Below are 15,503 nucleotides of genomic sequence, written 5' to 3'. Positions count from 1 at the left end.
CTGCCACTTCCACGACCGCCACCACCGTGGCGAAAAGAATGTCTATTTGCCATACTTAGCACAAACTATCCAAATAAAATTGTAATAAGATAGATTATTCCACAAACATCAACTTTAATAATAATTGCGCCGTAAAACATCATAATTCACGAAATGCTAAGGATAAAAGATTGTCTAAGATAATGGAAGAAATTTGTAATTGTTGTTTTACACTAAGTACTACTTCCTCCATCCCAAATTATAGGTCGTTTTGGCTTTTCTAGATGCATAGATATTATTATGCATCTAGATATAGTGTATATCTTAGTGCATAACAAAGTCTATGAATCTAAAAAGGCCAAAATAACTTGTAATTTGGGACGGAGAGAGTACGGCTCATAGTTAAAATAAAATCAAAATAAAAAAATAAAAAGAAAATAAAATAAAATTAAGAAACTGACGGTCGTGGACGGAGGCACCGCGGGGAAGGGAGGCGCGCGGGGGAGGGAGGCGCTATGGCGGTAGCCCGTGGAAAGGGAGGCATGGTGGTGGAGGCGGCACAGGAGGGGAGACGCGGGGAGAGGAGGCACCGCAATGGGAAGGCACCACGGGAGGAGGGGAGGAGGCTCAGCGCTATGGCCCAGCGGTGGAGGCAGCGGGGAGGGGAGGCGCCGCGACAGGAAGGCGCCGTGAGGGAGGGGAGGAGGCGTGGCGCGGTGGCCCGGGGGGAAGGGGAGGCACTGCGGTGGTGGAGCCCATGGGGGAGGGGGCGGCAGATCGGGGGAGGGAAGTGAAAATTCGGCAGCCTAACGACGTCCCGCGCGCTTCTGTGAATTTTTGGCTAAGTCCCCGGTGCGGACTGCCTTATATAGGAGGCATTAGCAGTCACCTGCCCTGGGAAAGGGGCGGGTGACACCATCACCTACTCCTAGAAAAGATTTTTAGGGACGGATGACGCCATCACCCATCCCTGCAAATTATTTTTCTTTTTGTTGTAAAAAATTCTTGGCGACGTATCGGCATCACCCACCCTTGGAAATAGTGCCCATTTCTAGGGGCGGGTCCTCGTGACCCGTCCCTGCAAATGTTTCTCCAGGGGCGGTGCGGATGCTACAGTAATCCTCCTCCCCACGTTTTGTAGGTGCAGGTGGTAATTTCGCCCGTCGCTAAACAATGGGCATCACTACAAATCGTTTTGTCTGTGGTTCAGGAAAATTATGAACTGCTAATAACTTTACAAATTCCGGTAGGGGATTAAGCCAAACACATGACTGATCCGAGTCCCAACTCAAACTAGATCGAGCTAATTCATGTGCACACTTATTACAAGATCGTGAGGTAAAAAAATCTTCAACAAACACAAAATCTAGTTACATAAGTTGCCGTGGCTCCATATATAAGCAACATACCAGCCGCTGGTTGATAAAAAGTCAAAGCAGTGACTAGGGACGGCCTGTTGTACTATTAGGAGAAGATAAGAATTTTCACGCTCGTATGAATGACGCTTGCGGCGCCGTTGAGTACGGCGGGCATGCCCGCTTGGACCGCTGCAATTACGCGGGTTACGTGGATTCACGGTACGGGCTCACCCAGCAGGTTCGCGGCCAAAAAAACCCGCCCCGCATCCCTAGCCCTGCCTTCCTGCGGTCCTGCCCTCACAGCCAGGCTTGCCACCACCCGGCAAGTTCCACCAGAGAGCCGCTGCCGTTAACTTGCTGGCGACTGGAATAAAAGTAAAAGGTAAGGAAAAAATCAGGCACTTGGAGTATAGGACGTGAGTCCTGAATTGTGAAATCAGTGGTTGTACAGCAGTACGACTGTATAAGGGCCATTCTCCACCCTGGTATGCCGGATACAGCTTGCATCTTGTTGAAGGTTTATGGGCGCTAGTCGTAATTTGTGCACCACTTGCAGTAATTAAGGGAATCGTGAACAAAACATCTATCTACTGACCAGAGATCTATGCTACAGGGTAAACTGTGTACATAAGCTAGCTTCGTCGCACATGCGGCAGCATAGCAGCATCTATCTCCACTCCCTCCGTTCCAAAATGTAGATCGTTTTGATTTTTTCTAATTTCATAAATTTTACTGTGCACTTAAATATACGGTAATGTCTAGATATATAGTAAAATCTATGTACTTAAAAAAATTAAAAATCTACATTTTGAAACGGAGGAAGTATGCGAGAAACCGTAGTCACGATCATCACACGCATCCCGACGGCAAGGGAACGAGGTGCAACGATCATTGCACGCATGAGTCATGAGGCCGCCGCGTCCGCTTGTGCAGTGTCGTCTCGCGCAGGGTGGTCACGCAACGGAATGTATTTGGCCGCCGGACACGACGCCAAAACCATGAGCGACCCCTATGTGCTACGTCCTTTGATTCCCTCACCTACATGTTCATAAGGGCTCCGAAAAAAAAAGCTCACACGGAAACCACTGTATCACCAATAATGGTTTGCATTCTGGAGCCAGCGCATCGTCCAATGGGGTAGCAGGGTTAGCCGCAGCCCGAAAGCGTAGTCACCACCTCCCCAATCAATTTGAGCGACACTAGATCTGAGGATGAGTTACATCCATGCATCATTTGTTCTGTTTGAGGATGCAAATTCTTTCATGACACCACGTTCTTTCATGTCTTAAGGAAATATACAACCTCGTGTTTTATTGTGCTAGTCCGTTAAAGGTTGTGCATCTGGATAAATTCTTTGAAGAAAGAACTTTGTGAATTTAAACCATCCTAGAAGTGTATAGATCCAAATTTTCTGTTCAGTTTTAGTCTTTTACACTTGTACATTTTTTTAGCATGTAGGGAGAGGGAGCCTTCCATGGCTGCCCGTTTGTTACTCCTTCTATATTAATAGAAATAGTGCACAGTTTTGTGTGCCCGTTCGTCCAAGAAAAAAATTCTGTGCAAGCCAAACTAAACATTGTTGTATTGCGACTGTAGCTGTGTCTACAGTACAATTGTATTGCGCTATGTTTAACTATTTTTTTGTCGATGTTTTGGAAGCTACATTAGCATGTGGTGAAGTAATCAATGTTATTATTTGACTTAACAAGAAGTTGCACTCCTGACGTTGTTGTATTCAGATAACATTGTTCATAAGTACGTATATGGTAATGTGCAGAAGCTGAATAACCTTGCATGTTCTATGGCTTGTTTGTTTCGAGTGATTGAACTTGGAGATTGAGAGCAGGAGCTCCCTTAATTCCTGGAAATTTCGTCACCATTAAGCACCAATTTTCTACTATATCCCAGGGCCAGAATTAATTCCTGGAAATCTTGAGGCAAGCAAGAGGCTAACAAAAAGGTTGGAACTGATTCGCCACCTGTTGTGTGCACGACATGAACAGATCCAAAGAAGAGCGGACTGGGTCATCGTGCCATGGCCCAAAAACAAAAACGGCCCAGCCAACAAAGCCTCGTCGGCCTTCTTGCCCAACGACGGCTACAGACTGGCAAAATCTCACCGGTCACAAAGCGACGAAGCGGTTCCCACGGTCCCACCGCGGCGGCACCGCGCCGTTGCGGAAGAAATCGGCCACTACGCGAGCGCAGGCGGCGCGCGTCGTCTGGGACAGAGCGTGGAGCAGTCGCAGTTGCGGGCAGCGGCGGACGGCGAAGCAGGCGGCTGACCAGCGGCCGCACTAACGGTATGCACAGCATCTCGTCGACCTTAACTTTTTGAGTGACTGTAGTTTGAGGTTCGGATTAGGGATCCGAGCGGTTGTTAGCTAGATTGCGGACTTGCGGTCGATTAGCTGCGTCGTTCCATTTATCATAAAGTATCGGACGGATACAGATACGCAAATACGTGATTTTTCCAAACAATACGATACGCCGATACATTTAGTCAATTTTTTAATATATAAAAATAATGCATAACAAATTTTACAACAATAACCAGGTGCAATGCTAAAAATTTGTCAATTGGTGAAGCAGGTCGGATCCACTCTTGTTCTTCTTATCGTTATTGCTTGAAAGAGGAGCGTTAGCCGGTAGGCAAAGAAAAAGTAGAACTAGCACGCTCGAATTTGGTGCTGCTATCTGTTGGCGAAAGATTAGGATGAGGAAGGGAATCGGAAAATTGAGCAGCAAAATATCAAGAACCGAAGAACAAATGTAGATCGAGAAAGGGAAGAGCCACCAAACAAGCTGATGAGGAAGAAACTCACAGAATGTCGCCGCCTTGGCAATTAGTTCCGTCGTGAGCTTGGTTGTCAGAGCTGCAGAGCTTCTTCGCAGGCAAATCAGAGCTACGGAGCGTCCCCTGGCAGAGGTCCTTCTCTGGCGGACGCCGGCCTGGTGCCCCCTCCAGCAGGTGGAGGCGCTCATGTGACCACCGTGCGGGGGAGCGAGGGGCCGGCAGCGCAATGCGTGAGGATGTCGGGGTGGGGGCTGTAGCGAGTAGGTAGCAGGTGTGTGGATAAGAGGTGGATTTGGACTAGGCCGTATCGCAAAATCAGCCCGATACGTGTGGGCCCACGTATCAACATTTACTATATTTATCCATCACGTATCCTGGCCGTATCCGATATGGATACGTATACAATACAGGATACGGCACCTCCCTGACGTATCCATGTAACGTCGGTTTAAAACACCACTCAGTGTTACAGTCACACGCTACCATAGAAGCGATCTGAATACTTTGTCAACTTACTGATACTTTATCAAATCCAATTTTCCAAATGCTCAAAAGCCAAATCTTAATATGATGGTATTGGACACTGTTCATCATTCACCACCAACAGGCTGCAGCTTAGCAGTAGCAGGGTATCTTGTTCTTTTTTAACATGCGAAATCATAGGCTGAATTACCAACTTTGTGCCCATTGCATTCAAAGAGAACCTAAACTGCCTACAGAATATTCCTGTCACATTGTAAAATACTCTACTAAATATGAATCAGGACTTGTTTTCTCTTGGTCGATCCCACGTATGTCATTCTGATTGATTGCAACTTACTGGCAACTTCTCTCATGTTCAATATTGTTTCTCTTGGGAATACACGAGTGCAAGAAAGAGCGATCTGCACTAGAGATAGCAATCGCAGAGCCATAGCTTCCTCTCCTAAGTAGGTTCGATCCAGAAAAAAGTTTGCTGTCTCTTGAGCTAGATCTTTGTAGGAACTACTTGCCAAATGAATGCTGCAACAATAAATATATTTTACTTGGAACCTTCTTGTCCGTCAATGTACAGATCAACAACATAATTGACATGAAGCCAAATACTTGGATCAGTACTCTTATTAGAAAAATATCGGCTTTGTATTCTCTGGGAAACCGCTGGACATGAGAGCATATTCAGATGATTAGTAACTCCTCCACAGAGTCCTAAATAGCTATCTAGTGAAACAGCGCTGTCGCATATGCAAATACTCCATTTTTGATATTTCCTCTTGGATATGAATATATGATTTGTATGGAGAAGCAACATCAGCAAAGCAGTCTGATAACCAACAGAACACAGACATAAAGGAGTTTCTGGAAAAAAGATCACGGGACAGAAGCTCACTTGGCAGTCTATGGGGCCTAGTGGGTTTGCTTGATTGAAGATGAAGATCAGTGAGTTTTTTAAGGCTGCCAAGCTGGGGAGGTATGTTTCCTTGAAGATTGTTATTACTAAGGCCCAACCAGGAAAGTTGTTGAGGGTCTCCTAAGCTATACGTGGTATTGAACCATCAAATTCACTTTCTGGTAGTAAGAGTCTTTCTAACTGAGTAATACGTCGTAGAGAATAATTGGCCCATCAAAGTTGTTCCAATGGATATAGCTAGATATGTTTAAGAGTTCCTCCAATCCATTATTCATTTGTTCAGTAAAATTGTTGTAGCTTAATCCTAGTTGAATTAAACCGGAAAGGTTTCGTATTCTTGGCGAAACTATTCCCGAAAGGTTGTTCCAATTTAATTGTAATACTATAAGATTGGTGGTTAGGCTACCAACCGAAGGTGTTCTAACTCCCTATAGTCGGTTGTTGCCTAGAATGAGATATTGTAGAAGGCTACAATTTTTCAACGCATCAAAGAATTCCCAGCTTTGGTTGTCGTTTGCTTCAAGCTAGGGTTGTTTCTCCCAAGGGATAGAGTGCGCAAGCTAATGAGCTTGCCAAGAGAAATAGGAATTTGACCAATGAAGCTGTTTTTGTATAACTCAATCAATTCACTAAAGCATTCAAAAATCTTCAAATTTGGTTCTACAAGCAGAGTCCCTATTGTATCGAGAAGCTTAAACTTTTACCATTTTCTTTCTTCCTTCAACTCCTGTGAGAAGCCCAACTTATGAGTCTCTTGAACGAAGTTTAGCCCTTAACTCTTCCTCCCACAGTCCCACGTATGACATCTTGATTGCACTTAATCTGGCTGCTACTTCTCTCATGTTAATTCGTTCTCTTGGGTTTTGGCGTGTACAAATAAGTGCTACTCGTAGCAAAGACAACAAGCACAGGAAGATCTTAAGATTTTCTGTCGCCGCAGTTGCTTCGATGAACGCCTTGGATTCTTCTAGCAAATGAGTATCGACAACATCTAGTATCTGATTGGGAAAGTACCTTTCCACACAAAGCTAATAATGGTGAGTCATTCCTGAACATGTGATCTGTTGGTCTTTTGCCTGTCAGCATCTCAAGAAGTACTATTACAAAACTATAAACATCTCCAAAAGTTGATGTATTACCAGCTCCTGCATACTCTAATCATAGACATAAAAGTGATAATCAGTGCATAACAACTTGCAAAATATGGTTCATGTTAATATAATTTGTAAAAATCCTAGAAGGATAAAGTTCTACCTAGAGCCATATACCCTATAGTTCCTTTTGCACTCGTTGAACAGGCTGAGCTTGAATCGCCAACTGATCTCAACTTAGAATCAATATGTAACCTTGCGACGCCAAAATCACCCAAGTAAGCATTCATATGAACATCTAGCAGGATATTACTAGGCTTTAAATCACAATGGACAATGGGCCTTCCAGTGTCATTGTGTAAGTAGGCCAATGCATCGGCTATGTTAATAGCTGTATTTATTCTTTGAGATAAGCCTAAACATTCTGGAGTTCTGCCGTCCCCTTGATAATGCAGCCAAGTGTCCATGTTTCCATTAGGCATAAATTCATAAATTAGAGCTTTGAAGGTATTGCCTTTATTGTCAATTGTGGAGCATGTGGTTATGAGAGGTAGAATATTTCGGTGGCGAATACTTCTCCGAAGTTCACACTCTACTAGAAAGCTTTTCTCCGCATCTTGCTCTTCAGTGTCAAGAATCTTGATAGCCACCTCCATTTTAACTTGGACTAACCTCCCTTTATAGACTAAACTGCAGCCTCCATATCCAATCAAGTTAGACTCAGAGAAGTTCCCTGTGTCCTGAGCTAGACTCCTGTAAGAAACATTAGGGAATTTTTTTCCCAAAGGTTGGCAGCCATAAATATGCCCTTCTTGATCCCTTCTTCTGAAGTAAATCAACAGTAGGGTTGACATGAAGGAAAACAGTGGTATCAATGCTTTGACCAAATAGTACCGATTCTCTGTTCTTGGTGAATCAATATGGCACAAAGGCATATGGAGATCCTTTGCTCCTCCACAAAGTCCACAATTGCTGTCAAGATAAACAGCTATAGCATTTTCAAATACTCCCTTTCTTGGTACTTCTTCGAGATGATTATATGAAAGGTCTAGCACACTAAGAAACTGTAGATCACTTAGAGCCAAAGGGTTGTGACCTGACAAGTTGTTATGGGAATGATTTAGTGTTTCCATGCAAGGTCCATTTGATGGTTAGTGAAGACTGGATATTGGCCTAAAGTAGCTGGAAATTCTCCAGTTCGTTTATTTGATGACAGGAGGAGGATGTCAAGTTGTTTTTGGTTACCAATCTCCTAGGGTATCCCACCTTGTAGATTGTTATTACTAAGGTCCAAATGTATGAGATTCATAAGATTTCCAAAAACTCTATGGTACGCCCCCTTTGAAATTGTTGTAGCTAAGGTGCAGCTGCAACAATGATTTAAGGTTTCCAAAGCTAGGTGGTATAAACCCAGTGAATTGATTTTCATCAAGAAATAAATATTTCAACCGTATAAGTTGGCCAATGGAAGGTGGAATTATCCCGACAAAGCTGTTTGATTGGAGATTCAAACGTTCTAGTTTTGTCATATTTCCGACCCATTCTTCAATTGTACCGGTAAGATTGTTTTGATCTAGTGATAGTTGAATTAAGGAACTAAATTTTCCAATACGTGGGGGAACTGTTCCTGATAGACTGTTTTCAGACATTAGCAGATATGTAAGAGTGCTGGACAGGTTTGCAATAGAATTTGGTATGGCTCCCTGTAGCCTATTAATAGACAATGAAAGTCTTTTTAGAGATCTACACTTTCCCAGGGCATGGATGAATTCCCAACCTTCATTGTCTGTTGATTGAAGCATGTTTTGATCAAGGTTCAGAGAAGACAGCAGTGAAAGGTTTCCCAAAGAATTTGGGATTTGGCCGGTGAAATAATTCGTTGAGAGATCTATCTCTCGTAGACCTGGAGGATTTCCTAGGGAAGCTGGAATGTGACCCTCGAAATAGTTCTCACCCAAGTATAGAATCATGAGATTCGGTAGAGCATCTCCAATGTTAGATGGTAATGTGCTGCCTAGCATATTTGATGCCAAGGACCATTCCTGAAGAGAAGATACATTAGATAGAGCTCGTGGGATTCGACCTGAGAGGTTATTTATGCTTAGGTCTAACAGCAATATGTTTGGCATTTGCCAAACCTCAGGAATACTACCTGATAGGTTATTTTGGTCTAGGTGCAACTCCATTAAGTTTCGCATTTGCATAACCTCGTCGGGAATTCTACCATTGAGCTGATTTTTTGAAAAATAGACTAGTTGTAAATTTGTGATGTTTCTGAGGGATGCTGGTATCTCCCCAGTGACATGATTACTGTAAAGGATGATATATGCTAGTTTGGTAAGAAAGCTTATTCTAGGAGGAATGAGACCGTTGAGGTTGTTTCCAGAGAGATCTAGTGTAACTAAATTAGAACAATTTGTAAGTGCGTCGGGAATAACACCTTGCAAAAGGTTGCTTCCTAGAAAAAGGTACTCTAGGTTTTGGAGTTTGTTAAGAAGAGGTATGGGACCATGAAAGCTATTATTGGATAGATCAAGATAATTAAGGGAGGTCAGATTTCCAAGAGAGGAGGATATTTCACCACCCAAGTTTAGCCCAGTGAGGATGAGCTCTCTGACGCGATATGGTGGCGTGGAAGTGCAGTTAACACCATTCCACTGGCAGAAATGGGTGCTGGTTGTCCAATTGTTCATCAAGGCTCCATTTGGATCACTGATCCGCTTCTTAAAGTCGAGCAGCGAGCGCAGATCTTCTCTGTTCTCATGAATTGTCGAGCAGTAAACGTTGCCAACTCCATAACACAGCAGCAAAAAAGGCAATACGATAAGCACGGCAAGTTTTGCCAGCAACATCGAGTGACGCATGAGAAGCATATTAATTGTCACCTGCAAAATTAAAGCATAAACTTGGTAGCGTATAAAGTACTACTAGATGAACTACGCAGCGTAAGCTCATGCTGTAAGCAGAGCTAATTCTAAGAAGTACTTCCTCCGTTTTAAATTGTAGATTATTTTAACTTTTCTAGGTTTATAAATATTATTATACATCTAAGCTAAAATCATCTTAAAAAAAGTAACAGCACAAAAAGGATAGTTAAATAGTAGCACCGAACACAAATGAGGAGGAAGAGAAGGGTGGGAGAGAGTATGGAACCTCTGCTGTGCGGCAGCCTTTCTAATCTGCTTCTATTTTGCTTGCTAGTGGGTGTTTGAACTGGAAGTATGAGCTGGATGCTCAACTGGCTGAGGCCCCAGGGGTTTAAAAGCAGTTTTACGGTGATGATAAAATTCAGCTCGAGGAATGGTCTACGGTGCTGGATTTTCGATTCCAGGTCCGATTTGGACCTTTGTGATGATGGTACTTCCATAATGTATGTGTGGGCATGATTCGTTCATAGGTTATCTTTGACAGGGTAGCGAGTGGGTCAAGTCAACTTGTATCCCATCTGGACAAGAATAGTCTGTACAATGCCGTGCTTTACAGGGTTTTGCAGATGTTGAACACCGTTTCAATTGGAGAAATATCTAGTGATCAGTATTAGTTGTACTAGTCCATCAACCTTTGCTCCCGCACAGGTTAATATTTTTAAAAACTATCATATTTGAAAATTATTTAAAAATTGAGCTCCTAGTTAATAATCAAAATTGTTTACCTACTACTCTCTTAGTTTTTTTCAATATTTCAACATAATACTTATATAGATGTATACTTATCTTTGTCTTATGATTGTTTTTAATTATTAATTACTCTATACACTTTTTATCCACATTCACACTTTTTTATTCATTTTGTATCGCATCTCCACACATTTTGTTTAGCATAAAAATCAATACTTTTCATCACTTCCTCACATATTTGTATAGATTGTCTACATGGTGACACTTATCATGCGTATATACCTTAACTTTGTATTTCTATATTAACAATGACACTCATTATGTTTACTTTTGGACTTTTTTGAAGATGCATATGAAGATAATTAGATTAAGATTGAGGTGTTTACTTTAGGTTATTTTTAATAAGAACATACGTGGGTAACTTAGATACAAATTTACAATAATATTTTAAGTTATATTTTATAATGATATGCATAAGTAAATTGGACGAAGATTATGGGGTCACTTTAGATTAGTTTTTTATAATTGCAGAGCTCCATAATTTAGATATAGGGTTAGTGTTTATTTTAGAATATGTTCATAATGATAATGGTAGGTAACCTTTTATAAAATATTATAGACCAATGACTATGATTATTAGAGTTTGCACGATTGATGTTTGGTGTTTCTGATTTTTGTGAGAATTTATAGGATTTTTTTTCCTAGCGTGTCTCGTGAGAACTAATGCGGAATCTCTAATGGAAAAAATGAGATCCCATTGTTACGAAACTATTACCTTAAGCTACCTCTCATTTGTTAAATATCCTAACATAATACTTATATAGATATATACTTATTATCTTCATCAGATTGTGATAGAGTTTAGTTAGTAATTACTCCATAACATTTTCATCCACATTTATAATCGTTAACTTTTCACTTTGCATCGTCGGTATGCGCTTGAATTTATTTAATGGACCATAAATTTGAGCTATAATTTTAACTCAAGCGCATACTGACGACGCCTACGACGCCTACCAACCATAAGTTCTCATCACTTCCTCTATATCTTTATAAATGGTGACACACATCATGCATATATACGTTAATTATTATATCATATACCAATAGTGTAAGAAATAAATAATTTAGAATTATATATTGGTATATATTTTTAATTAAGGTGATTTGGATTCGAAAGTAGGTTACCTCTTGTTATTTTTAATAATGACATACGTGAGTAATAAAGATGCAAATTTAAGGGGTCACTTTAATTTATTTTTAAGTTATTTTTTAAGTATTAGTGGTGGGCAATTTAGTTGCAAATTTAACATAGAAATCTATATTCTCATCACTTCTTCTATATCTTTATAAATGGTGACACACATATGTATATATACCTTAATTATTATATCATATACCAATAGCGTAAGAAATAAATAATTTAGAATCATATATTGGTATATATTTTAATTAAGGTGATTGGGATTCAAAAGTAGGGTTCACGTTTTGTTCATATGGATGTGGAGATCATGTAGCCGAGGTCGACACAAGTTCACGTTTTAGCTGCTACTGAGAGACAGATTAAACACCAAAAACATATTATGCAGGAAACAAAGAATTCTAGATGACTACAGCTGTGCGTGCTCTTTGCAGTGCTAGTGTTGAGGAGACCTCAAATCACCTCTTCTTCACTTGCTCTTTTAGCCAGTGGTGTTGGCGATTGCTCTATGTTCTTCGCTGGAACCTCAACCTCATGTGCTTAGACAGGATTGTTGAATCTAGAAGGGATTTTGGCTCGAGAATTTTCAGGGAGATACTCATTCTAGCATGCTGGGCCATCTGGAAGCATAGAAACGAGGTCATTTTCGATGGTGTTGCTATATCACTTCAAAGATGGAAGCATATAGATGTCGCTTGTGCTATATAGAGCCAAGCCGTCCTTGAAGTTGGAGTTAAAATCTTGGTTATGTAATTTCCGGTAGCCTCCCCCATCTTTTGTCTTTGGACTTGGAGTCCACTCATGTACATACTATTCTTTTTTACATATAAATAGAAAAAGCTAGGGCCTCCCCTACTGTTCGGTTCAAAAAAAACAATGAATTTATTTCTACAAAATATGAAAGTATCAAATAATGAGTAAGATTGCTAATGGAAGACGTGATTTTTCCTACAATTTTGTTGGCACCAAGACTTGGATTTTATAGATTCGTCAACTTTCCGATCCGTTCCTCATTTGTACCGGTAAGATTGTCGGTATTTAGTGACAGACTAATTAAGGCACTAGGTTTCCACTCATTAGTTGTGAGGTCTGTGCCTGTGGACAGGTCAGCAATCAATTCGGTAGGACTCCCTGAAGATGATTAATAGCCAATGAAAGCATATTTACACCTTGTTTGGTTGTTAATTCCGGATATGTGTGTGTACGGTTGGCCGGGTGGGCCGTGGGGGTTAGTTCCCCTCCCTCGATCCTGTCGCGGAGGGGATTAACTGAACAAACCCTTAGGATAAGTACATTGGTATCGTCTAATAGGCGGTCTCATGCATTGATACCTAATTTTGAGATAACTCAACAGGCAACCCATATAATGGGTTGTGTTTGATAGAGCTATATAATTTCTTAATTTGTGCATATGAAAAAATGAAATATTATGAGTTGCATAGCAACAATAACTCGTACAATGATTATTGAGTAGGGAGGGAGGAGCCAGGCACCCCCCTATCCTCGGGTGGCGTAGGGAGGTTCAGTGGATAATGTGCGGTACCAATGGTATACAGGTTCAGTGAAGCTAACCTGAGCCATAACCACGCGGTAACTAAGGCCCGTTTGGCACGGCTTTAGCTCGTGAAAAAATAGCTCTGGCTCTGGCTCTTATGGAAAAACAGTTTTTTTCTGGCTCTAGCTTATTTTGCACGAAAACGTTTGGCAAAACGGCTTCTCCTAGCCTTTTAGAATGTAAAGAAGATGTCAAATGTCCAAAATACCCTTATATTTTTTTTCTCTCTCTTTTCTTTTTCTTTTTTCTCTTCATTTTCTTTTTCTTGCCTTTTTTATTTCTCTTTACTCCCCCTCTTTTCTTTTCCCCTCCTCTCTCCTCATCCTATCCCGACCACCCCTCCTCTCTCCTTATCCGATCCCAACCGGCCCCTCCTCTCTCCTCCCTCCTCCCTCCTGGCGGTCATGCCCCCACGCCGTGGCCCCGCGCGAGCGCGTGCACCTGGCGGGCAGGGTGCTGGCGGGGCGCAGCGCAGGGAGGTGGCGAGACGCAGCGTAGGGAGGCGGCGGGGCGCGGCGCAGGAGGCCGCTGGTGTGGCGCAAGGAGCCGGCGGGGCGCGGCGCAGGGAGGTGGCCGTCGGCGCACGTGCGCCGGGGAGGAGAGCAGCCGGGGAGAAGGATGGAAAATCAGGTACGTGGATGGGGAGAAGTCGGGGGAAGCTATTTTTTGCGGCTCATCCCGTCCAGTTGTTTTGGCCAGCGGCTTTTGCGCAACTCACGGGTTGAAGCCGTTTTTATTTGAGGTATTTGGTACAGCTTGTGCAAAAGCTGCTGCAAGAGTCGGTGGGAGAGCCGTACCAAAGGGGGCCTAAATGATTGAGTAGGAGCCCCAGGAAGGAACACGATAGTTCCACGTCGTGCATCAGATGAGCCTACAATGTATCAGCAAACACATGTGACCAACAATTGCGTGTGTTTTGCTTATCCAAGGTTAATTATTAATGAGGGTTGTGGTTGCCGTCCTTTGGTTCATTTCATTCAGCAATAAAACTAATGGATGAACTGATATAGCACCTACAGCTACAAGATTAGCGGTGCCGAGCCACGCGATCCTCGGGTGACCTCCTGATCCTCGGGTGGCAGCTAAACCCTGATCCTAATATACATGTACGTATTAGCTGTTCAGCTCATCGCTTCCGCCCATTCATTCCAAACGTTAATTGTTTTTGAGACCCAATAAGAAGCAGTCCATTTAAACCTATCTAGTTGTTGCTGGCCTTCTCCCTTCATTATTGTTTGGAATACGAAGCATCAAGCGTCGTGACTCTGTCCGTTCGACTATTCATCTTCGGTCTATCGGTCTTCTCCTTCACTAGTTCGCCGGACACCGCGTCCGTGCGGCGCTGGTACTGCTGGACTGGCCACTAGGAGATTGGACGTGAGAGTTGAGACGCTGCGCGATTCCGCCGCGGCCACGCCACCACCGCTGTCCAAATTGACACCGCCGCAGGTAATCCATAATCACATGACTATCAGTTCTACTTTACTTTGTCCATTGCCCCCTTCTTACCTCAAATCCTGGCTCCGCCCCTGATCTTGTAGTCCTACAATTTAGCTCATGAGGAAGTTGTTTAGCGAAACAACAATCTCTTTCTCTCTCCTCGCTCTTTCTCCTCCACATCATCAAAAATCTGACGTGGCACTGCATGAGACGACCTATGAGACCACTGACGTAGGGGAATACAGTCTGCCATGGCATCATTGATCATTCTCAGTCAGCACTATTGCCTACTTCAAGGATGTTCAGGGTTTAGCTCAAGGTTTAGAAGAGACAACCCCTGAATGTTCTCGAATATGCTTGGTATTTGGCCAGTGAACTTATTGGACGACAGATCCAAATCTATTCTAAAGCATTGCCTAGGGAATCTGGAATGTATCCTACATGGTGATCACTGATCAAAGCGTAGATGGGACTTGGTTCATATGAGTAGTCCGCACGATGAATTATCTGAAAGAGTCGCCTAGTATTACAGTCACGCTAACAATCAACAAGGCGATCTGTGACACTTCTTCAAATTCTTAATGTTTCATCGAATAATCAGTTCCTTCTCTACCAGTTGCATTTTATTACTAAGGTTCACAAACCAAATCTTAGTTTCAGTTATGTACAAGACGTTGCAAGCAGTGCTGTTCGTCAATTTCAGCATGGTGCTCGTGGCCAGGCTAATTTATAATCTTTATGCCTGTTGCCTCCAGAGACATACTAATTAACTAATTAACTAAGCTCCATGGCATGTTGGACATAACTCCAGCAAAAAATGACTTACTCTTGCTTGATCGCTGCAACATATGACCTCCGGATTGCATGCAAGTTAATGGCTACTTCTCTCATGCTCATTCGTTCTCTTGGGCATAGACGCGTGCAAGAAAGAGCTACTTGCACGAGTGATAGTAAGCATTGATAGATCTCCTTTTCTGCTTCTGGCATTGCTTGTATAGAGCGCTTGCATTCTTCTTGGAGATAAGCATCGATCTTATCTAACATTTGATTTGGAAAGTTCCTCTCCACAAAGCTA

At 42.4% G+C, this 15,503-nt stretch overlaps 1 protein-coding gene and 1 pseudogene across 1 annotated transcript; both read right to left on the bottom strand.

The window, feature by feature from the left end:
• Window positions 1-6,112: 6,112 nt before the first annotated feature.
• Window positions 6,113-7,786, bottom strand: LOC106804104 (annotated as a pseudogene).
• A 129-nt stretch (window positions 7,787-7,915) lies between these two features.
• On the bottom strand, window positions 7,916-9,984 carry LOC101759385 (LRR receptor-like serine/threonine-protein kinase EFR). Its single transcript, XM_014805288.2, has 2 exons — window positions 9,769-9,984; window positions 7,916-9,500 (listed from the first exon to the last, which is right to left on the bottom strand). Exon 2 carries the CDS (start codon window positions 9,486-9,488, stop codon window positions 7,941-7,943), a length of 1,548 nt encoding a protein of 515 aa, XP_014660774.1. The 5' UTR covers window positions 9,489-9,500; window positions 9,769-9,984; the 3' UTR covers window positions 7,916-7,940.
• Between the last annotated feature and the right edge of the window lie 5,519 nt (window positions 9,985-15,503).

Source organism: Setaria italica, chromosome I (genome assembly GCF_000263155.2).
Source record: "Setaria italica strain Yugu1 chromosome I, Setaria_italica_v2.0, whole genome shotgun sequence".
NCBI lineage: Eukaryota > Viridiplantae > Streptophyta > Magnoliopsida > Poales > Poaceae > Setaria > Setaria italica.
This window is presented reverse-complemented; position numbering and strand designations above follow the sequence as displayed.